Genomic DNA, 23,730 nt, shown 5'->3' with positions numbered 1-23,730 from the left:
GACAAAAAAAGAGAACTACGAGCTGCCTGGCTTGCTTACTTTGGGCGATCAATATTGGTTCAGTTATAACTTGCAACCAAAGTTGCGAAATGACTATCCTTACAATGCTGTGACTCAAGAAGATCAATTGTTTGAGCGAATCCACTTGAACACCGTTTCCAAACACCAATCCAGACTCTACGCCTCTGATCTGACTCACTAGTCAAAACCTTTGCAGTCAGTTGATATTAAACCACTTATCAAATGAGATGGTATAATAATAAAATCTCTTTTTGAAAAAGCAATGGCTGTTCTATGCAAAGATAAAGTCTATCCAAAAGGGCTTTAATATGCCATCCAACATTTCAAGTTAAAGCATCATTTCAACGCAAGCACCTGCATCAGTTTTTCCTTACTCTTACATGTCTTATTCGTATATCTGTATATATCCTAGTCAATAGTGTTGAAACATCTCAATTGCATTTTCTCATACTTTTGCTTGTTATCCATGGTCATTTGGTCAATCATCTACAGACGAGAATGACTATAATCTGAATTTGAGCTATATGCGATTTATTCTTGTTTGGTTCTGTCAGAACCTTGGAATTATGACATGGAATATAGCCAATAAGTAATAATGCAATGTAGATTGCATTATTGTGACCTTTTGGTACAGAGCGTGGATATTAATTATTGGTAATATTCATGACAGGTTCCTCCTAATATTAAAGGGCGCAACATGTGGTGAGGACAGAATTAATATTTTTACTCGACAATTCTCTGTACTCAAAATGATAAGATATATGGAAGAAACTAAAGATCACAAGTTATGATTACCTTGGGGAAGAGTCTTTGTCCCTTGGTGTCTGGACAGTAAAAGAATATTTGGAAAAACGAGTGGATAACAAGGGTACAGACTCAAATACTAAAGGCAACAGAAGTTCCTACGTTTTGCATCAACAATTTTTATCAGATTAGATAAGACGATATCAGATAAGCCTGAAAAATTATTATCATAAACGTGATTTTTCTTTAGAGATGATTAGATATTAACGAGAAAAGTGGCCAATTTTTTTTTTTACATAATCCTGTCAACATTTTCTGAAATTTGCATAATATAATTTTTCTGCCGAGTTTTCAGAATTAATTCTCCCAAAAAAGAACTGGAAATTTCCAAGCGACCCAATTTTCTTCATATAGGCGGATCCTTTTGAATAAATTCTGAAAATTGATATTTAATACAGAATTCATATATCACAACTTGAAAATAGAAAATTATTGTTAAAAATGTTAATAACTTTCTGAACAGTAGTTGAGTGGTCAGATAAAAATAAAAATAAAACCCTGAAATTCTCAGTTTTTCTAATAAATGAATTTCTATCCCAAAATTATCATACGATATCCGCTCCGTTCCGTGTAATCCTTAATTACTGGATTTTGAATTAACCATCTAAGCATTACTTTTTATTCCATTTCAGCTTTATACATTTGCCGTCTTCTTCCACTTTTGCCATCTCATTGAAGAAGAAGAAGAAGAAGAAGAAGAAGAAGAAGAGCAACATGCTTTGTAGACAACCTATTGTAAGCTACAAGGATTAATCTTGCTGGCTCTCTAGTTCACCGATTCACACTGTTCTTAGTCTAAACATCTTCGCTCTGTCGTTGGCCAACTGTCTCCTGTCTCCACATCAGCATCTGTCTCGCGATACATCTTTCAGGTTTCTCGAGGATATGCTTCCACTTCTGACCCGTATGACGTGGTCGTCATCGGCGGTGGGCCAGGTGGCTACGTTGCGGCCATCAAGGCCGCCCAACTTGGTTTCAAGGTTAGTCATTATGGCTCCAGCTGGAGATTGGTTTACAAAATCCAATTTAGACTGCGTGCGTTGAGAAGAGGGGAGCCCTTGGTGGAACATGTCTGAACGTTGGTTGCATTCCTTCGAAAGCAATGTGAGGAGAAATACCTGACCAGCTCGCATTACCTGGCTCACGTTTGTTTAGGCTAAACAACTCGCACATCTTCCATCAGACGCAACATGACTTACAGAAGCGTGGCATTGATGTCTCAGGCGTCTCGCTCAACCTTTCTCAAATGCTTGCCGCCAAAGATGCTTCTGTAAAAGCGCTTACTGGCGGTATTGAGACTTACCTCTTCAAAAAAAATGGTATTGATTACATCAAAGGCGAGGGATCTTTTGAGACTGCAAACAAGATCAACGTCAAACTGTTGGAAGGTGGTGAAACACAATTGAATACAAAGAATACGATTATTGCCACTGGCAGTGAAGTCACCCCTTTCCCTGGATTGGAAATTGATGAAGAGAGGATCGTGAGTTCTACTGGCGCTCTCGACTTAAAAGAGGTACCCAAAAAGGTTAGTTTTTAACGCTTGACTGCTTTTGTTGATCAGAACAGATGGTTGTTATTGGTGGTGGTGTCATCGGCCTAGAGCTAGGTTCCGTCTGGTCCCGATTGGGCGCGCAAGTCACTGTTGTAGAGTACCTTGGGGCTGTTGGTGCTGGTATGGATAGCGAAGTTGCGTGAGTGTTGACGACATGTGACCTATCTTGTTTACGATATTTAGTAAACAATTCCAAAAAATCCTTCAGAAACAAGGTCTCAAATTCAAACTCAACACCAAAGTTGTCTCTGGTCAACGTGAAAATGACATAGTCAAGCTCAAGGTTGATGCCGCTAAGGGAGGCAAAGAAGAGACCATCGAAGCTGATGTGGTGCTTGTTGCCATCGGTCGACGACCAGTCACAACTGGACTCAACTTGGAGGCGATTGGTGTTGAGACCGACAATAAGGGAAGAATTATCATTGATGATGAATTCAACACAAGCGCCAAGAGCGTAAAATGTATCGGCGATGTCACATTTGGTCCAATGCTGGCTCACAAAGCTGAAGAAGAAGGTGATTTATCCTGATGTTAGTTCACGATATTTATCCTCTCTTGTAGGTATCGCAGCCGTTGAAATAATCAAGCATGGCCACGGCCACGTCAATTATGATGCCATTCCTTCCGTTGTTTACACCCACCCCGAGGTTGCCTGGGTCGGCAAAAACGAAGAAGAACTTAAAAAAGCAGGTGTACAGTACAAAATTGGAAAGTTTCCTTTCTCCGCCAATTCTAGGGCCAAAACCAATCAAGATTCCGAGTGAGTTGTTCTTAAGAAGCATGTTAATGCGCTAACGGTTTGCTCAGTGGCTTTGTGAAATTTGTGCGTCTTGTCCAAGATCTTGTTTGCAGACTCTAACTATAGCCATCTTTTTGCGAATTAGATTGTCGAAAAAGACACCGACCAAATCCTTGGCGTACACATCATTGGTCCTAATGCCGGTGAAATGATAGCATCTGCTACTCTTGCAATAGAGTATAAAGCATCAGCTGAAGATATTGCCCGAACATGCCACGCTCATCCTACTCTGTCGGAAGGTGAGTAATTATGATATCCTGACTCGGTTGCCTGGTCTTACCCGGTTTTTAGCGTTCAAAGAAGCAGCATTGAGTTCTTATGATAAGACAATCAACTACTAAATCAAGTGGCCTTGTTTATGTTTATGCACTATCTTTACGAAATTCATAATTTCTATTTTCAAATCGTGCCAACATTTGGTCAGGCTGTGCTATCATTTAGGACATCATAATTCATCATGTCAGGGTTTTGGACTATTTTAGAATTCCTCTTTCTCTTCAACACAGCTTACGAATCAGTGCTTACTAATGCCTTTTTGCCATTGTTGGAAGCGGAAACCTGCTTTGCATACGCATACCAAAGCTGCAAGAAAAAAAAAGATGTTGGTCCTCTTTCCACAATTAAAGCATAGTCCTAATGTTTACTTTAGAAATCGCTGGGTTTGGGACGAGCCTGCGTTGCGAAACTGCGTTGGTCAGAGTTTGTCAAATGACGAGGTGTGCGTGAGTCTAAGAAGCATCCGTTTGATTGTTGATACTGGTTCTGTGCATATATAACAACAGCCCTTCCAGAATACCTTCAACATCAGACACGCAGTCTACAATACTTGATCTGCATCGACATAACCTTGAATATTTTCTTCTCTCCTATGGATGAAGTCTTCCACATTAAGTCCCATATGATACGTGTATTTCTTCAACATATGACTCAAGACGGAATAGCCCCGCTTGTACATGCAACATGAAGAAATCAAGATAATTGTGATAAACAGGTTTCAAATGATGATTACTTGCAACCCAGCATGTCAACCCTGATTCCAAACCACCTAGTTTTCGCTCTTGTTTTGCGTCGAAATTTTAATCGATATACATTCTAGTAATTGACTGCCGGCGAGGCATGAGTATTCAAAATGATGAGAGTGTTGACTCGCTGTAGAAAGATTCTGTTGGCAGAAGCAGAACAACACCTGGTATTTTTTTTTTCAACCACGGTGGATGCGAATCAGGATGCCAAATTTGTCAACTTGTCCGCATGCACGTTGTACCATCTGTATCTCATTTCTCGTATCGCAAACGCTACCCATCGTTTGCTCTAGCATTTGCGTTTGATCTGGCTATTTGCAAACTCTACCTTGCTCCCTTGAAAACTATTCAACCCACAAGACGATATGCCATAGGTTGAGAAGCAAAGATACGAAGCCAAGTCCTTGATGAAGAACCACAAACCTTGCATACCCCTCCCTATCGCAATAGGAAGCCACCCAGCGTTACTGACTTGACTTATACATCTCACGACATCAACATTGGCACCGTCAGTTGCAGTACTCGTCCTACGGGGAGGGCTATAGGTCAAGTTGTAACCCACCAGATGACTGACAAACGTTGCGGACATCGGTATCGACTGACCTGTCAAAGAAGGCTACGGTTTTGGCCAAATACCACAGTCCTCAACCGTATGTATCCACTTCATCTGGTCAAAGACCAACCTCAAGCCATCTGGACTCTTGAGACGGTACCGCAACATGACGAAGACGACGTTGCAAAGTGCCGCGATCACGACGCAAACTAAAATGACGTCCCAATAGGATTGACGATACGCACGATTGATGCCATCTTGTGCATAACCAACCCTCCATCTCTTGCTGCTTTCGTACATGTTTTCAACTTTGGATAGGAATGCAAGTTGATTGGGAAATTCAAAAATGACAAGGTCGTTGCATCATCACTTTCCCACCGACCAACCTGTATTTCGGAGATTGAATGACCTCCGTGAGGGATGCGATTTTGAGGTCACTGTCAGGAATGAGGTTGTTCTTGGGCTTGGTCTGGGAGTCCTTGGGACGAGTGGATTATCTAGGAGTATCTATCTCAAATAGATGAAGACAGCTATCAAGATTCATTCCTTGAGGAAACTATGAACCACAATCCCTTCCTTATATCTTGTTTGCTTTGCATCCTTCAGCCAGGTTCTAGTTCAACCAACTATACCATTCCTCTGCATACACAGCATGCTGTGTTCTTATATCCTTTCCTTGTACATGATCCTGACAGTCACCCACCATTCTTTCAACGCAATGAGAAAACACTTGTGCTATGGAAATCCATAACCAAACTCATGACCTTTCTACGCAGAACCCCATAGCAACATACTGATTCCATATAACGCTGATAGTGGCAGCACCATCCTCTTATCAACCATATTGACTATATGAATTAGCTATTTGGATTGGAACGGCCAACGTTGCACCTCTCACTGCGATACTAGGGCTCAACTACAAACCCTTGAGGGTTGTCCAAGTGCTTACCCATTGTCACTGCGCATGTTGTCGGTGCATTTTGCATACAAGCTCCTGTCTTTTGCTTTGTATCATGGAAAGCTTTGGATAGCTGTGGGAGGTGGTTCCAGTTGGAGGTGCGAGTTAACTTTTATCGTTGCGACGGACAGCTTGGCGAGGCTATGGGTGACGATTAAGGACGAAGGGCGAGGGAAATATAACACAACAGATCGTAGAGAGTTGGCAACTGGTCTCAGGTAGATACCACGTATAGGTAGCTATAGTAGGCATACGGCACGGGCAAGGTATACTGAGAATGATGATGGCCATTTGAAAGGGTGAATTCGTTCAGAAATCCATACCTCCTTGGCTAGATAGATACATTTGTCTCGTATACCATTGCGGGTTGGTTGCTCAGCTTTCTGGCTCTACGTATGGATAATGTCAACGAGTAAAACGCCATGATACAGGTTTTCTCGATTCACGTCGCATACCCATCCAAAAGGCTGGCTGCAGCAATCCATTTCAAGACATCCCGTAAAACGGTACGAGAGCAACCAGTGCTTCACTGTTGGCCGAATACGCTTTGTACGTTGTAGTAGATTCATTTGCTTGACCGCTGATGCCGCTTGGTTACACCTGGCTACATCCAGCCGAGAGCGTTTCTAGTCGCTCCTCGCATGCTTCTACAACCTTTCGATATCTGGCGGATCTCTAGTAAACGTGCAAACGCTCGATAGTATCAGAGAACCCTTCATAGACCGTTCTGAAGAGCTCCATGTCATCGTCGTATTTAAATCGCTCTGTTTGGGTTTCTGTTTGGTTGGGTTGGCACATTTCCAGACTCTGCCATATCATAAGCTTGCTTCAGTGATGAATAAATATTTACTGACTTTTACAGAAACCGCTTTTGACAATCTCAATATTTCAATCATTTCAGAATTAACTACCACGCATGCCTAACAAGATAGCGTGCCTATATCTTCCACGCTCTTTACCATCGCATATTATCGCCGCTAATGGATTTGCCATCCTATTTTATTCTACATCAAGCAATTCAATTCTTAATTATTATTTCCTCTTGCTTCTTGAATTACTTTATAGTCTTCCAATATCAATCACCAAGATCGGTCTACACCTTTTCCACAAGAATAATCTTGCCGTCATCAGCTCATCAGGCTACCTGGTACGTGTCTTGATCAAGTCTAGTTGAGTCGTGCTCATCATCCGATGATGGCAGCAACCAACAGGCAACTTCAACGGCTGTCTCTTTAATCATTAAAGCTCACGGCAACATGTCATTCAATAATTATGCTCTGACGCCAACTCGGCCAGCGCCAACACCCCCTGGAAAAGGAATGGAGGCTGGGTCAATGTCCTCGTTGGACTTGAGGCAGCATCCCTCTCAGTCGAATATATCCTCTACGTCGTATGCGATTTCATTCCCGGCCATGAGATCATCGGGGTCAACGTTCGACATCCATTCCAATGCTCCCGTTCGTTCGGGTGCAGCGAGCATCAAAGAAGACGGCTTAAGAGCCTTTATGTGGAGTAAGAGGTGGTTGATTTTGGGAGAGAGAGAGCTTCGCGTCTTCAAAAATGAGGTGAGCGTCTGTTTCGCCCAAAGGCCGCCGCATTCATTTGATGAATGCAGAATGCTACCTCTCCAGTGTATATACTTTCTCTAGACACCATTCAAGATATTCAACGCGTCGATCTGAAGCCATTTTGCATCGAGATTGAAATTCCAGATAAACTGTTGTATCTGGCCTTCCGGTCAGATGATGAGGTTTACGGCTGGATGGAAGATATATACTCTCGATCTCCAAGACTAGGCGTATCACAACCCACCAATTTCGTTCACCAAGTTCATGTCGGCTTCGATCCCAAGTCGGGAGGGTTTACTGTGAGCACAGTAGCTGATAAAGCTTGTTTCAGACTGGCTGACAGTTTCGTTGCTTCAGGGATTACCACCTCAGTGGTCCAAACTGCTCACTTCCTCAGCCATTACTAAAGAAGAAGCTGCTAGAAATCCTGAAGCCGTGCTGGACGTCTTGCAATTCTACACTCAGCAACAGCAAACTTACGACAACCCTATCGTCGTTTCTCGCTCCATTCCACCGTCCTCGTCTAAACCCTCGGTCACTGCAAACAACACTGCAACTCGTTTCGAGGGTCTTGGTTTGGGAGGACAACAAACAACTCAACCCGCCGCACAGATTCATCCATCAGCATCTACACAATCGCAGAGCTCTGTAACTAAAGTGCGTATAGACTGATATTATGTATTGAACTCATACCTTGCCAGAAATTGGACACTTACAATAAAGATAATACGCGTCCTCATAAAAACCAACACAGCCAACCAAAACAAGAACATACGAATGTTCCAGTGCCCACCGCACCCCTAGCAACTACTCCCGTCGCTCCTGCAACCATCGAAAAACGAATCAGTACAATGAATGATGCGCAAATTATGGAAAAACTTCGTCTGGTTGTCAGCAACGAAAATCCAATGCAATTATATCAAAAAATCAAAAAAGTTGGACAAGGGTGAGTTTATGCCTTTCCAAAATGAGCCCTATCTGATGAAACCAAGGGCGTCTGGTATGGTTTTTGTCGCAAAAGTACTATCCACCGGCGGAAAGGTAGCAATCAAGCAGATGGATTTAGCTCAGCAACCTCGCAAAGAGCTTATTGTGAACGAAATCATCGTCATGCGAGAATCTCATCATCCCAATGTCGTCAACTTTCTCGACGCATTTCTCCTTCGTGGTTCGGAACTTTGGGTTGTTATGGAGTATATGGAAGGTGGCGCTCTTACAGACGTCATTGAAAACAACAAGTTGGCAGAAGAACAAATTGCCTGCATATGCCAAGAGGTCAGTCTGAGGCTCATCACTTCGAGAATTGTCGCTTATAGGGCTTTTGTTAGACATGTCGAGGGCTACAGCACTTACATTCAAGATCCATCATCCATCGGGATATCAAATCAGACAATCTCTTAATGAACACCCACGGCGAAGTCAAAATAAGTGAATATCTTCATTCGATGCGATATATCTGGCCACTATGATAGCTGATGAATACTTAGCGGACTTTGGTTTCTGTGCAAAATTAACTGACCAAAAGTCTAAACGCGCAACTATGGTAGGGACGCCTTATTGGATGGCGCCCGAAGTTGTGAAGCAAAAGGAATACGGCCCAAAAGTTGATATATGGTCTCTGGGCATCATGTCTATCGAAATGATAGAGAATGAGCCACCCTATCTTGATGAAGAGCCTCTGAAAGCCTTGTATCTGATTGCAACTAACGGAACACCAACATTGAAAGCGCCAGAGAAATTGAGCCAGGACTTAAAACATTTCCTCAGTGTTTGTCTTTGTGTTGATGTGGCATTCCGAGCAAGTTCTATCGAACTTTTGAAGGTGAGCATAACATTTATACCAATGCTATAGTATCTGACTAAATATGTTTGTTAGCATGAATTCTTACAGCGTGCTTGCCCTGTCAAAAGTCTTGCACCTTTATTGAGGTTCAAGCAATCTCCAGTAAGTCTCAAACATACAGACAGATGATTGACTAATTTGTGTAGTAGGCGTAGTATAAACCTATAGACTTTTCGTACTCTTGGACTTGGCTGTATAGGTCGTACATTGCGCTAGAGTCTTTCAAATTGGTGTTGTGGAGTTCAAAAGATCCTCTAGATTTCTGTATAGATTTTTCTGTGACTACTTTTGTCCCACACTATAGACTCGGCGCATACGACTTGCAGGCATCTGCAAAAGGAGTGAGTCCTTTGTAAATAGTCATTTTCTGGGTGACGATACAGTTAGTCTCGTCATAATTGGCTTGTTATGCAGGTGTGTGCTGTGCTATCTATGTGTTTGAACGAAAGTATATCTTGTGTCTTATGGCGCATCTTTTGCAAAGCTTGATACGGCAGAGGTTTGTACACTTCTAAGCTGTAAGCCTGCTTTATCAATCCTTCAAGTCAGGAAGGAGAAAATCATAATCCTTTTCTGAAAGTATCCCACTTGGACGAATTTTTGAACATAGGAGACATAACATGGGCTTATGTATTCGCAAATCAAGAAATTAATTTCACATAAGCTGTTCTCTTTACACAATCCTTAACCACCTGTCTTTATAGAATATCATATAGAAAGTATAATAAGGCTTCACAGCACCGATACGCTCCTGTTGCTTCTCAACAGTCATGATTTCCTTATTTTTGTCATAACATATTGATTGTGGTTATGAATTGTTTGTTCATTTAAGAATGGCCCAACTTTGATTTATCGAATGCCATCTATCTCAGACTTTCCATGATTTATCATTTATTGACCCATACATTGCAGCATAATACAACAAGAGCGACACAAGTGTTATGTCATTACAGTCAAAAAGCCCGACAGTTGAATGATTGGCTTTTGTCATCTCCGAAACATCTTATTGTTTGTGCATTTATGAGATGCGGTTTTTGAGAATCTCGCTTGAGAGGACTCTATTAAGGTAGTCCCTGCAGATGTAGCATATGCATTGTGTCTTAGCTCGTTTTATCATGTAGAACAAAGCTGTCTTTTATTGAGCAATAGAAGCAAGGGTTGTATGAGATACGCTCGTAAGCAAAGGTTACCAAAAAGACTAGCTAACGCCGTAGCTAGACCTATGGGCAAACAGTAACCGGTAAGAGGGTACTGTTGAGCGAATAGAATCGTAATCAATTAGGAGAAGATTATGAGCGACTTGGGCGCAAGGTACGCGTGTGATTGGGAAGTGTAGATGGGTGCAGTGGACAAGAAATGAAAAAGAATCTGACAGAAAAAGATGTTGGGATAAGGTGCATCATCTGTGAAAATGCGCCTATGGTGGGAATCATAGACTGTCGGTTGATACTGATGGTGCTCTTCCATCCAAAGTATGCTTTATTTCATGAGTTTAGAAGCCCTTCAAAGTTGCCATACAAAAAAGCAGAGGCGAGTTGAGAGGGGGCTTGGCTGGACCTGAGGTTAAGTAAATCCTTGGGGCATTTTGCTTCTGCAGGCAATCCCTCGTTTGGAACAAATGAACCAAATCTGTATATTTTTAAAAACGCTGGATTGATTTGCTCGAAAGGTTTTGAGACAACAGAAAGGATAAAAGCAATTCAGTTAAAGTTGAAGACCTGAGAATGAATAGATAGCTTTTGAGCAAATCAATCCAGCGTTTTCAATGTTTATCAGGATTGAAACCTGAGGATTTCAAGTGAAACCGCATTGAAGAGAAAATGAATATTGATGTTGTTGTCATTTTGAAGCAAACGTTCTATGCGTTAGAGCAATGAGCGAAAACCCAGTCCTCGCTACTTCCAAGTTGACAAGAACTTGCTAAAAATATCGCCGAGTGGTCTTCACAATTGAGTTTTTACCCCCTATTGCCTAAAGGTGGCATATCAACCGAAAGTGGTTGCTTGTATAATGCGTGGTTTCCCCGGTAGCACTGGTACTATATACTGCGGATTGGATATACCCTTTTGAGATAGGCAAGTGCACGAACAAGCTGGGCATGTCACAAAACCAATGAGAGGACGAAGAAAATAGCGGCGAAAGCATCTCGCGTGCACCTTGTGTAAGCATAGCGTACAACCCATGGATATACCTGTCAATATCAGATCAGCGTCATAAATTCCACCTAGTCAATCGCGCCCACCTCTGATGGGTATGCGACAATATGAACAAATTGGTTTTTTCGGGGATTTGCCACAAGCTCCACAAACATCAATTGATCCGTTAGAACATGGCACGCAGACTGTGACATTTGTAGTTGATCCAAAAGACTGTTTCTGTTGACTTTTGTGCAAAATGGCAGAGACATCCTGCATTGCTTCATTGATAGAACGATCACCTATCACTGCTTTTGACATCGTTTTTTTTCGACCTTCTTTCTGATGTTGTGGCGTTGCCTTTACATAAGGTGATTGGGCTTGAGAAACAAACGCATGTTTATTGATAGCCAATCTTATGCCAAGGCAATTGTGCCGTAGAAGAAAATCAGCATATGCTAGCTTCCATGTTTCGCACATTGCGAGAAGCTCTGGCGGTAGCAGTTTCGAAGTCAGAGGTTCATGCTCTTCGAAATCTGTTTTGACTTCACACAAGACACTCTCTCTGTTCTCCTCCATAGCTTTTGGTATTCGTCTGCCTGCTGTCTTTATCACTACACCACTAGGGTTGCTGTCGCCAACTTGCGAAGATTGAAAGTGCTCGTCCCCGGTTAAATCAAATGACGTTCCCCATATAGATGTTTTTTGTGATATGGGCCCGCTGTTGTGATGAGATATTCCTCTCCTTGGTTCTCGCCATGAATCCACAGTGGGAGGAGAGACAGACAAAGCGTTCCCTGCTTTTTGTATTTGATTGCTACTCATATGGTATCTAGCATTTTCTTTCAATGGAGAGTCGGTAGATAAAGTACCATCTATATCCAACTCTGAGGTGGGCACTATCATCTGTTTATCTCTAATGATTGCGGAATCCTTGGGTATCTCAAAATCGCGTGTTGCGATAGTAGAGGAACTGGGAAATTCAGACAAACTTGGACCAAAGAAAGATGTCGGATTGATAAGTGTGCGCGGGCTGATGAATTGATTTTCGTAACTGTGATACGTAGGAGCAACATTAATGGGAGAAAGGCGGGGATATTGAGGAGGAAAGCTGAAGGCAGAATGATCGACTACTGGCGAATGAACTGGGAGTACATCTTGCGTAGGAGGGACTTTTTGTTCAATTTCCCTAGCCAATAGTATACAAGACAGGAGAGCAAGCATTTGAAAGTCTTTCTCACAAATCAGATCTTCAAACCTTCGAGCACATTAGTGAGAAAACAGGACCAGGTATATACTACAGAGCCTGAATTCATACTCACAATTGTTTTAGTAACTTCCTCCTTCTTTCCAAAATCATTTCCTCAGCCCATGTTCTCATAGAAGTACATGCCCTCCCGACAACCCCATTTAACGGCATTGTGTGCGATGGAGTATCTATCAACACCTCCTTCATCGTCGCCCAAATTGCAACATGATCAGCTCTCTTCGCCTGAAGAGCATGATCCAAATTCGCCCCGACAGACATTCCGTATGCTTGAGCCATCGGTATGATTATATGGCCTAAGTAAGAAACATCATGTATAGTCATTGTCGAGCCAGCAGGCCCGATTGGTTGCTCTAAATAATCCAGACGTCGTGTTCGAGGTTTGGGTCTCACGATAGTGCGGCGATGTGGATTCTGTAGCCGAGACAAGACATTGATGGCTTTTAGCATTGGAGATGGATTTTGACGGGAAATTGAGGGTGACCTTGAAAGACTGCGGGTATGAGGAAGTGCTACCTGTTTGGGGAAAAAGCAGATGAGTTGTCCGTTAGGACCAAAGGTAGCTCCACATATTTTCCGAAGCATAAGCTCTGGGACGTTGTCATACATTTCCTTAATATCGCTTTCTCTCTCGCTTTCCGAATCACTTTCTTCATCTAATTCCCGGCGTCTTCCCTGCCTCTCATGCAGTCCTAATAGATAACCCGTAGTCTCGACAAGGCACTGTTTGTGGTGAGCCCTCATGTCTTTGATAGTCGTTACAATAGCTCGTCGAGTAATTGAGGATACAGTAGGATTACGTTCCAGTTCAAAAGTTGGCAGCTCTGATCCATGTGGATAATTTGTAGGGAAGGACCAATGAATACGCATGAACGCTTGGCGAGCGTTGTTTGCCCACGGGCCTTGCATCGATATGGTTAGCTTTCTGTGCACCAAGTCGACCTGTAATATTTGATAAGGTTATTGTTCAATATCACGAAGTAGAGTATACATACCTTCTCGAAATTGATTTTAGGCCGAGGATAAATTTTGTTCACAGTGACAACCTCATCTTTCAGGCTCTTCCACTCTGAGCGACCGATTGGACTTGCTGAGTTACTGCGAAATCTGTTTGTCTCACTCTCCGCTAGTTGGGAGCCAGACATCCTACTCATGCTCGCAACTCTGCTAAGCAACGGGCTTAGCTCTCGTTCTGGTACATTTTTTACCACTTTAGTGAGCCATTCCAGTTGTCCCATGCCTCGTATTCTATTCCCGCCGCGTGTCATAGCAGATGATAGATCAGACTTTGCCAAGCTTTGTTGGCTGGTAGTGTGAAGATGGTTCTGAGGATGGGCGACTGTTGGGAACTGGGCAACAGTATCTGAGAGGTCAGATGGGTCTTTGGTGAAAGTGACATCATGAAGACTATGGCGAGGAACCGAAACATTGATAAGCCCTCCATACTGCCAGCCGACCTTTTCCTCTATTTCACTTGATATTGGCCAGATCCTCAGTGTTTTATCCTTAGACCATGTCACAAGTTGAAATTCCCTATCGTCAAAGCCTGGATCATCGCCTCCTCTCATGCGCCATACAAAGTCTTTGACAACATTCTCATGGCCTGCAAACGATTCAACTGGATCAGTACTATCCATACCAAACATTTCCAAAGCGTTCTCCCCGCGTTGGGGTAAAGACAGTATGCCCTGACCGAATGGAAGGTTGCGTGCTCTCCAAACTGGATAGTGAGTATAGATGGTATAAGAGGGCAAATGTGGCGGAGTCAGATCAAAGTGATGGCCTGATTTCAATTCAAATTCCCCGCCAAGTTGAGGCACAGTCCAGAATTTTATAGTTCTATCTATGACTGACTTTAGTAAAGAGTACCGCCACTGTAAATCAACACATACCAAGGGAGCAGGTCACAAGCTTGTGTCGACACACTCGATCCCAGTCAATGCCATAGATCTTAGAGTCATGAGCCCGGATGGTTGTGACTGGAAGCGATCCTTTCTACAAGATTTATCAATATTGGTCTAGCAAAATAATACATGTCAATCACTCACCCGATTATCCCATATATGGACGAGTTTCCCATGAGCAGTGGCCAAGAGATTTTCTTGCCTTCTGTTCCATTTCACTTGAGTTCCTGCAGCCCCCCAATCACAAAGACGCATGACTGGTGTGTCGAAACATCTGAGATCCCAACCTCGTATACCAGAGTCCATTGAAACAGTAGCCATCAGATTGGGATTGATAAAATGCCAATTAATGTCGGTAATGGCACGGGAATGTGCATCAAAAGATTTTAATAGAGGACGGACTGCTTTGAGGTCCCACACAAGTAATTTTTGAGATGAGGTGGACAATATGAGATGGGCTGTGGATGGATGAGGCGACCATTGCACGCTTCAGATACCAGTGGCATGTTCAGCACAAGAGAAAAAGTCATTCTTAATCATTTATAAATGCTTACTCGGCAATTTGCCATGCTCCTCCTTGGGGTACAAATCGAGGAGCGTTATTCAAATTGGCAAGATCCAGAATATAGAGACCCTTCTTCGAAGCAAGGCATACATCCCTGCTGCTGGGGCTTATGGATATGGAGCCTACTGGCTGGTTGACGCTGATTGTGGCGCCCTCCTTGAACGGGTCGGACGCCATAGCGATGGATGGGCAATTGCAAAATGAATGTCAAAAGAAAGAGAATCAAATGGGAATTGATAACATCGCGGATACGGCTGATTCAGATCACGTGACTTGACTAACTATTCGACGATTATGCATATTTCTTTTTTCCCTATTATATTTCCTTCAGTTTCCCACAAACATATGTAAGAATAGTACTATAAACTCTTTGTCCACTTATTTCAATTTGCTTCAGTCACATTGGATGCTCTCTGGTCTCGCATCACAAGGCTTTATTTGGGCGAGAGGTATACCAGAGGGCATACGCCCAACAGTGACTCACTTGGTTAACTTCGTCTTGTTACTGATGAAACGAGCTCCTATCTCATGTGGCTAACTCCTCATTGTCTTTCCGCTTACCTTAATCATTCAAATGGGCATTCCAAGCAGCTAAAAACTTGTCAAAAGACATTGGAATATACTTTAGGCCCTCTTTTACAACATGCTGACAGTTGAGCGTTTCTTTTTCTTCGTTTATCGAAGCTTTAAAATGAAAAGTTTGCCAACGACTAACCTTTCTTCCTGTAAATACGTCCATATGCGGCCTTACACGCTACAAAACCTTTATTGGCTCATTCTGCAATGGCAAGACTGGCACCAGTGCAACTGGAAGGAGTAGCAATAAGATCAGCATATGGGCGAAGATGTCGATGGTGATGGCAACGCTCACATTGTGGGTAGGTTTTACTAATCTTATTGTCAAACTAGCAGTCTATAGTGGAATCAAATCAGGCGATATGTTATAGACTGTCAAGGCTAATCATTTCTACTATGTCATCTATGGTGTGTGCTCTCTTCATAATCCCTTTTTGTCGATGTTTTATCCATCTATTTCACAAAAACTTCTTTAGCAAGACTCTATCATGTCGCATACTTGCTCCTCAATACTATTCAGATGTTATTCTAGTGTACAAATAGGAGTCTTGTCATCGCGCTCACTAGCGCACTTAAAGACAGGGCATGTACGGCCAGTCTGCTGGGTAAGGAATGAGCAACAGTTGGTGCGATTGCAGTAAAGGGCATCTTTTGTGCTTAATGAAAAGCTCATCCAGCCACCTGCCAGCTGTATGAAGATTAATTTCATATGAGAGCAGTTGCTAAAAAGCAGTCAGGGAAAAGTGGTAAGTTGGATTTGTCGAGACAAGTAGGCAAGAGGCGAATGACGATATAGAATGGAAGACTTGTTTCAAATTACAAGAGCCCAAAATATATGGCTTGATTGGACGACACGGCATGGGCGCGTCAAAGCTTCATGGTATCCTTTGAAAAGCAGCAGAAGAGACCATTCTGCGTAGTTGGCTAGGCTCTGAACAGCAGTTTTCCGTTATCATTAAATTCATAACCAACATTGAAAGTCCTGACAAGATGGTTGCTCTAAGTTTCTTGTTTTGCTCTTCTTTCTCATCCTCTCTCCATCATCATTGATGTTTGCAGCTTTTCGAGTCTCACAAATGTATCTGAAATATCTGTATAGGTCTTTGACACATCAATCAGAACTGAAATTCAAAAGCTCATATTGAAGACAAAAAGACGGGAATCGCTAAGGATTGAAGGTCGCGCGACAATACGAGACTTTGATGAATGTCGATTTCCTTCAGTCGCTTTGATGCAAGGCAAAGCAACTGGCAGCGAGGGAAACAATACCTTGAACCGCTTGACCCTCTCCAATAGATGTCGTTCAACCTCAGAGTTTACAGGTCGCACTTTCTATACCCCCAGTCATAGTCGCAATGCAGGCGAGCAATTACAACTGCAGGGTTGTAGGGCTTGCAGATGGTCGTAAACTTGGTTTTGGTTATCCGTTACAGTAGTTGATACCCTTCAGATTTGTCTTGGTGAAGCTATTGATTGGTGAGTTAACTGGCTCAGACATTTGTTCATGACTAAACAAGATGCCAGGTTGTCACTTGCAAGGAAATTCAGATAGAAAAATGGGGGGAAAATGCCTAGCATTGCTACTACTGATAGTGAGCTGGAAGCCCTGTAAGGAAGCCATCTGAAAGTCGTTGTTAGAAGCTATCCCAAGAAAACAACTGCTTGTAGTTTCGAAATCTCTCTTTAATCCAAGAATTGATGTTGAGAGTTTACCTGTGATATGCTGATTAATCTAGAATATGTATGGACCGGTAATATAATTATCATTGGAGAAAAAGAGGAAATACAACTAATTTCAAAATTCTGAAGGGAAGTTATGACTACCACGCGCCACAGTTCTATAATCCCGAAACTCCTTAAGAGCAGTCCTGAACGAAATTTGTCAATTCAAACTTTTCTTTACACTGCATCAAACCGCGAAAAATGGTAAGTGCTGACGACCGATAATGGAATTGGGTTTCTATTATTCTTCCTCTATACGTCAAAGAAGGCAGAGTGTAAATCAACTAGACATGGAGAATGGCGGGTTTTTAGACTACCAAATGCTTTAATAGAGAGAAGGTGAAGGACTTGGATGGAGTTCAAGGGTTTCCGCTGTTCAGGTCGCAAACCTTTTCACAACATCTTTTGGAGCAGCTCCATAATTGGCGTGAATAGCTCATATGTTCGAAACACTGATTTGCATGCGATAGCCTTCTCAAAAGACATTCATCATCAAGCAAAAGCTTGCCAAGAAGGCACGTCAGAACCGTCCCCTTCCTCAATGGTACCGTTTGAAGACTGACAGTGAGTCTTGGTTTGTGACGCTGCGATTATTACAATGCTAATCATTTTGTTTTAGACAAAATCCAAGTCAGTATCACCAAGTTTAGAAATCCAAATATTTGGATACTGGTTGGTCATTAAGCTGACTTTGTTTTAGTACAACGCCAAGCGTCGTCACTGGCGTCGGACAAAACTTAACCTTTAAACTGTCATGCTATTGCACTCTAGAGTCGAAAGTAGAGAATGTAACATTCTGCATTGCTCAAAATTGGAAGGCAACTCCTGGAGAAGCTTTATGGTTTGAGCAAAGCGATATTCATATCTGCTGCGGAGTCTATGCATGCGATTGTTTCAGCATCGCAACCAACAAGTCAAACACAGATAGCCATGAAATAAGACCATCCGAGATGTTGTATGTAATACGGCAAGAAACTTCCGACAAACTCTTTGCTTTATTACTTCACGCTTTAGCTAATATTGCAGAAGTCCTGAGCTTACAGCAACTTGAGCTATCAATCAATCTCTTCTCCCAACCAAAGTCACGAGGATAGTACGGCGCGTATTAACATTCTGATGAGTTTCACTGAAGCTTCATTGTGAATTGTGTTTTTAACTACTTGCGAACAGTATTTTATCTCATTGCAATTGCAGCCAACGCATCTTATCAATAGCAAACGAGCAAAGTTAGCCATGTTAGTCAAGAAAAGTAAAGAAGCAGGCTAAAAGCGCTTTACTAGGAACTCATGGTATCTCTTCTGGAATTCTGTTGCAATAGGAGACACAAACAGTTGCATCTGTACTGAATAACAATAGATAGTCGTTTGCTAGAATGTCGTTCTGGCGATCCTGCCAGGTAGAATCCGATAAGTTACAATACAGAGTCGTGGCTCTGTTTATTTGGAACATTATGAAGAGGAAATATAGCTCAATTGCAGCTCATCAATGGGCAAATATATCACTGTAGCCGATGTCTAGGCGTATTACAAATCATTGAATTATGAAAAACTAAAAAGCTTTGCCATGGGAAATTTCAGGCATAGCATTTGAAGAGATACTATGAATCCATTTCTAGTAGACAATCGACCACCTCCAACCTAGTTGATCCATTCTCATTGATATGTATTCTTGATCTTTGGTGGTATGAACTTTTCCCAAAACGTTGCATTATGATACCAGCGTCATCTTCTAAAACCATTCCTGCCCATCAGAAACCAGTTATAAGCATGTTCATAATAAAGTGTAGAGCATGGCTTCATTAAGCAACCACATTGCCAACCTTTACAAGCTAACCTTCATCATGCTCTTTCGTGCGATGAAAGGATACATGTACGGGAAAGAAAAAGAATGAACTTAAGTCGACAATACAAACAGAACTCTACTAGATTTTTGTGTCTTCATTTACTTTCAGAACGCAATAACCACGTCGCGGTTACTGTAATGAGAAATATGCGATGACAAATAGTGGAATAAACTAAAATTCTCTTCTATAAATGTAAAAAAAGTCAGTCGCAGGAGGCACTGGAATCAATCTTAAACGAGTTTCTCTCTTAAAACCAAATCAGTTTACTCTAGATATTGATACATATCCAAACAGAAAAGTATACATACTTGTAAATACTACCGGATACTAAGAAAGCTGCTAAAATAATTCCCTAAACTACTATCCAAAAGTTTGAGAAGAACGAGCTGCCTTTTTTTGCCGGCTCAAACGCTGTGAACTAGTTAGAATGTTCACTTATAATTAGCAACAACCGACCTACCCAATCGTCTTTATCCGCCGCAAAGCGATCGAAAAGTGGCTCAATCTTCTCAGCAGCTTTGCGCTTACTGATTTTGTTCTGATCAGCAACCCGAAAAAATGTTGGCGCAACATCAGACAACCATTTGGGCTCGATGGCAGTGACTTGATGCATGTATTCCTCTACAATCCAACTTAGCGCGCACACTATTGATATCGTGCTTGGAGCTTACTGGCAGTGAGTACCAATTCATAGTAGACACACCATTCTGGAGGCCGTTGAAATAGAGCACTTGATGGATGTATACTGACTGGTGTGCCTTCTACCAATGTTTTGTAACCCTCAGAAGGATCTGATACCGATGGTGGTGAGCTTTGTGTCAACGCAACTATATAGTATTTTAAATACCTTTTTTTGCCGCATTTCGGAAGAATCCCGAGCAGATAGCTAATCTGACTTGGTTATAGTGATTATGGCAAGTGACTGGCTAGCGACATCAGAAGAATGACAAACTAAAGACAAAACATGTTGACCTAGCTCATGTTTGTATCTGTCCATGATCCCAATCAGCTCTACAACACTGTTAGGGCCGTTCGATGTTTGGAAGATAATTCTCACGCTTTCGCACATCTTGTGCCGTTTTCATGGCCCTCGTTTGAATGAAGTTCTCAAAGCACCATGGATTGCTAAATTTTGAATTCTTCCATCCATTGTAGACAGTCTAAGATTTCGTTAATAATGCCAAGTGATGTCTGAATGTAAATGATATCTCACAAGAAGTGTCAAGAGGTCGCCTTCAGCTTGATGAAATTTGGCCTTTTTAGCATCCGCTTGTGCCTGCTTGTCTTTTGGTCTATAAAATACTTGACCGCCAGCTTGAAGCATCGCGACGATTGTGAGAGCTTCCTCTGAACAGCCATAATCCACTGACTTGATGAGCATTTTAGACAAGGGAGGATCTAGAGGGAAATCTGCCATCTTCCTTCCAATTCTTGTCAACAATCCCTCATCATCTAGAGCACCTAGAGCATATAGTTGTTCTAAAGCAGTCAACATGGTTGCTGCAGGGGGTGGATCCATGAAGTCGAAGCTGATCAAGTCGTTGATGCCCATTGCCTTCAAAGTCAAGATCGTAGAAGCTAAGTTGGTTCGCTGTATTTCAGGTATTGGATTAGGGAGCATTTCATTACGATATGCGATTTCAGTATAGAGGCGATAGCATTTACCGGGACCTGTACGCCCGGCGCGTCCAGCTCTTTGTCGAGCTTGGGCTTGAGATATTGGCTATATATACGTCAGAGTGCAGTAATCCATGAATGCAAAGAACACGTACAGTGACGATCAAAGAGTCCATACCAAGCTTAGGGTCGTAAGCATTCTGCTTTGCAAAACCTGGGTCAATCACGTAATAGATTCCATCAATGGTAATGCTAGTTTCAGCAATGTTAGTAGCAATAACAACCTTTCTAGCCCCTGGTGCAGCTGGTTCGAAAATGCGTGATTGCATTTCAGAAGGTAGAGCAGCGTAGACAGGCAGGATGAGCAACTCTGGAACTTGGGGTCCTAAAGCTTTTACACGCTCATAAAGAATCTCACAAGCAGTATCGATCTCTTCTTGACCTGTCAAGAACAGCAAGATATCACCGGGGGGTTCCATAAGGTGTATTTGAAGTATTGTGATGAGTGACGCTTCAAGGTAGTCTGGCTCTGGCTCTTTAGTGTAGAGTGTTTCGACAGGGAAGGCGCGGCCTGGAATAGTAAAGATAGGACACCCCCAGAAATATGTCGCAAATTTGGCCGCGTCGAGTGTTGCTGAAGTACAGATCAATTTGAGATCTGGACGGCGTTTACATGCCTCTGAGAATTCGTTAGCATTTCGTAATCATGAATTGCAAATGTCATGTTGTGGTAAGAACTTACTCTTTAACAAGCCGAATAGTACATCAGTAGCAATAGTACGTTCGTGTGCCTCATCAAGCATTAAGACCGAATATTTCGAACAATCTGGGTCAACAAGTAGTTCTCGCAGTAACATTCCATCTGTCTATATCGCCGCTTCAATCAATACACTGGTAATTGGTTGGGATCAAATAGGGAGAAATGACGTACCATGTATTTGATTTTGGTTTCTGGGCTGGTCATATCTTCAAAACGGATGGTGTACCCAACTTCAGCACCCAAGCGACAACCTACTTCCTCAGCAACCCGTTTGGCCACAGAAACAGCAGCGACTTTTCTAGGCTGGGTGCATCCAAGGCGACCTCTTTCAAGGAACCCTTCTTCCGCAAGATATTGAGCCATTTGAGTCGTCTTGCCAGAACCTGTATCACCAACAACAACTAATATTTGGTTCTGTATCTCGGTCAGCAAATGCCGAGGCTATCGGAAATCTACGTACATCGCGAATAGCTGCTACCAGCTGATCTCTTAGTTTGTATATAGGTAAACTCTTTCTTTGCTCTTGAATACTCAATGAGGTAATCTTTCCGTATGAGACAATTTTATTGGCAGTCTTCCAAGCAGAAACTTTAGCTGCTTTCTGACCAAGAAGACTGCCCTTGATATCTGACGCGAATACTCGATCAACTTGAGATGCCATGGGGTCAAGCCAAGGTTGGCTGATTTCTCTGGACTCTGAATCTGCCTCTTCATTGGCTTCCATACGCTTGAGATCTTGTCGCTCTTTGGCTTGAGAAGCACCTGCTAAGGCAGCACGATTGAGCGTACTGCAAAATAGTTGTCAACTCAATTGTAATGTATGTCTAGGAGGAAATTTACCCATCCGGTGCCTTAACAATTTTTACTGGTGACAGCTCCAAGTGAATTTTTGTCTGCCCAGCCAAGAATGCTGGTTCTACTTCGTTCACTTCAATATCAATGTCCTCCTCTATTTCTGGGTTTGCAGCTGATAATTGAAAGTCATCATCCAAGTCCGGATACTAATAATTGATTCTCAGCATGATCAACTTGGTTTGCATTCATAAGCTTACGTCGGCAGCATTAACCGCTCCACTAGCAATGAGTTGTTTGATTTCGAAACGTTCAGGGCTTGATAGTTTTTTGGCAGTATGGCCTGATCTCTCACTGCCACCATAAGATAAGCGACTGTTACCGCGATTGAAATGGCTGGGTGGCGCGTAAGACGCATTAGTTCTGGCAGGAGTTCCAACATAGTTCGTCAAACTAGAAAAAAACAGATAAACACAGCTTGAGTCAATTTGTTATCTCCGAAGATTATTGAAGTTGACTTACTTTTCGCGACCAGCTCCTTGGGCAGCATAATTCATAGATCGAGCATCCGAAGTTGCTCCTTTGCTGTCACTAGAGAAATCATTAACCACGTCAGCCTCAAATCTCTCTGCTAACAGCCAACCATACTCAGCATCCCAAACAGGATCTCTGCCATTATAATCACGTTTGCGTGACTTCTTCGCCACAGGTTCATCTGAAAAGCCCTGGGAATGCGCTCTATCGCGATGTCCGGCAAGTGGCTGTATGGAAGCCATGGTCTCACTGACGTCTCTTGACAGATACGTCTTTGTATCGCTTTCGCCATTCAGCCCGCCAAGATACCTATCAGTCGACATTGCTCCTTGATCTGGTATCGACAATCCAGGAAATTTGCGAGCTTGGAGACTTCTGTCATTATCTGATCCTGGCTCGCTCTTCCCTGATGATTTATTTTGTCCTGTTGCCTTGAGCTTGTTGGACTTTCGCTTGTATTTCGGGTGCATTGTGAGAATGAGCCTGTCGAGGTTATTGACGAACCATGAAGGGAAACTGGCACCAATCTCATCGAGTTTCTTTTGGAATACTTCGAGGGTTTTACTTTTTTCATGTAACTGGTATCTTTGGTCAGTCATCCAATACACACTTGACAAAAGTAATCCGACTCACAGCAATAACAAACTCTGCCAGTTTTCCATCCTGAATCTTGGTATGATTGTACAGTTCTTGCGATACTTTAGACACCAGAGAGATGAGCTCAAGTTTATATAGCTCCTTATCGGCAGGCATATTCACTTGATGAGGATACAACAGCAATTTTTTTCTCTTTGAAAATTTAAGATGATAAGTTCGAAGCTGATTTATGGTATTGATGAGTGGCTAAAAGTCTTACGTAAACTAAACATGTACCTTCCATGATCTTGATATA

At 42.4% G+C, this 23,730-nt stretch overlaps 6 protein-coding genes across 6 annotated transcripts; 4 read left to right on the top strand and 2 right to left on the bottom strand.

Annotated features, from left to right (window-relative positions):
- Window positions 1–1,539: 1,539 nt before the first annotated feature.
- Window positions 1,540–3,520, top strand: L203_103905 (dihydrolipoyl dehydrogenase; the record flags this gene model as incomplete). Its single annotated transcript, XM_066213295.1, has 10 exons — window positions 1,540–1,560; window positions 1,620–1,805; window positions 1,856–1,929; window positions 1,981–2,308; window positions 2,395–2,519; window positions 2,564–2,895; window positions 2,942–3,140; window positions 3,188–3,203; window positions 3,265–3,418; window positions 3,471–3,520. The coding sequence occupies 10 exons, from the start codon at window positions 1,540–1,542 to the stop codon at window positions 3,518–3,520; spliced, it is 1,485 nt and encodes a 494-aa protein (XP_066069392.1).
- A 186-nt stretch (window positions 3,521–3,706) lies between these two features.
- L203_103904 (uncharacterized protein) lies at window positions 3,707–4,055 on the top strand (the record flags this gene model as incomplete). The annotated part of the gene is made up of 3 exons (XM_066213294.1): window positions 3,707–3,780; window positions 3,829–3,897; window positions 3,962–4,055. The coding sequence occupies 3 exons, from the start codon at window positions 3,707–3,709 to the stop codon at window positions 4,053–4,055; spliced, it is 237 nt and encodes a 78-aa protein (XP_066069391.1).
- Window positions 4,056–6,692: 2,637 nt separating this feature from the next.
- L203_103903 (uncharacterized protein) lies at window positions 6,693–9,272 on the top strand (the record flags this gene model as incomplete). The annotated part of the gene is made up of 10 exons (XM_066213293.1): window positions 6,693–6,859; window positions 6,914–7,277; window positions 7,328–7,579; window positions 7,638–7,937; window positions 7,982–8,226; window positions 8,273–8,555; window positions 8,609–8,708; window positions 8,768–9,102; window positions 9,157–9,225; window positions 9,270–9,272. 10 exons carry the CDS (start codon window positions 6,693–6,695, stop codon window positions 9,270–9,272), a joined length of 2,118 nt encoding a protein of 705 aa, XP_066069390.1.
- A 1,836-nt stretch (window positions 9,273–11,108) lies between these two features.
- L203_103902 (uncharacterized protein) lies at window positions 11,109–15,171 on the bottom strand (the record flags this gene model as incomplete). The annotated part of the gene is made up of 7 exons (XM_066213292.1): window positions 11,109–11,314; window positions 11,366–12,516; window positions 12,581–13,467; window positions 13,521–14,368; window positions 14,418–14,520; window positions 14,574–14,916; window positions 14,984–15,171. The coding sequence occupies 7 exons, from the start codon at window positions 15,169–15,171 to the stop codon at window positions 11,109–11,111; spliced, it is 3,726 nt and encodes a 1,241-aa protein (XP_066069389.1).
- A 658-nt stretch (window positions 15,172–15,829) lies between these two features.
- L203_103901 (uncharacterized protein) lies at window positions 15,830–17,122 on the top strand (the record flags this gene model as incomplete). Its single annotated transcript, XM_066213291.1, has 6 exons — window positions 15,830–15,868; window positions 15,942–15,978; window positions 16,308–16,339; window positions 16,670–16,955; window positions 17,007–17,046; window positions 17,095–17,122. The coding sequence occupies 6 exons, from the start codon at window positions 15,830–15,832 to the stop codon at window positions 17,120–17,122; spliced, it is 462 nt and encodes a 153-aa protein (XP_066069388.1).
- A 2,373-nt stretch (window positions 17,123–19,495) lies between these two features.
- On the bottom strand, window positions 19,496–23,591 carry L203_103900 (uncharacterized protein; the record flags this gene model as incomplete). The annotated part of the gene is made up of 16 exons (XM_066213290.1): window positions 19,496–19,546; window positions 19,596–19,756; window positions 19,807–19,926; window positions 19,983–20,057; window positions 20,108–20,146; window positions 20,193–20,295; window positions 20,349–20,858; window positions 20,908–21,431; window positions 21,495–21,618; window positions 21,684–21,926; window positions 21,973–22,300; window positions 22,353–22,513; window positions 22,565–22,757; window positions 22,827–22,895; window positions 22,953–23,416; window positions 23,472–23,591. 16 exons carry the CDS (start codon window positions 23,589–23,591, stop codon window positions 19,496–19,498), a joined length of 3,285 nt encoding a protein of 1,094 aa, XP_066069387.1.
- Window positions 23,592–23,730: the final 139 nt, after the last annotated feature.

This window comes from Cryptococcus depauperatus, chromosome 4, assembly GCF_001720195.1.
Source record: "Cryptococcus depauperatus CBS 7841 chromosome 4, complete sequence".
NCBI classification, from domain to species: Eukaryota; Fungi; Basidiomycota; class Tremellomycetes; order Tremellales; family Cryptococcaceae; genus Cryptococcus; species Cryptococcus depauperatus.
This window is presented reverse-complemented; position numbering and strand designations above follow the sequence as displayed.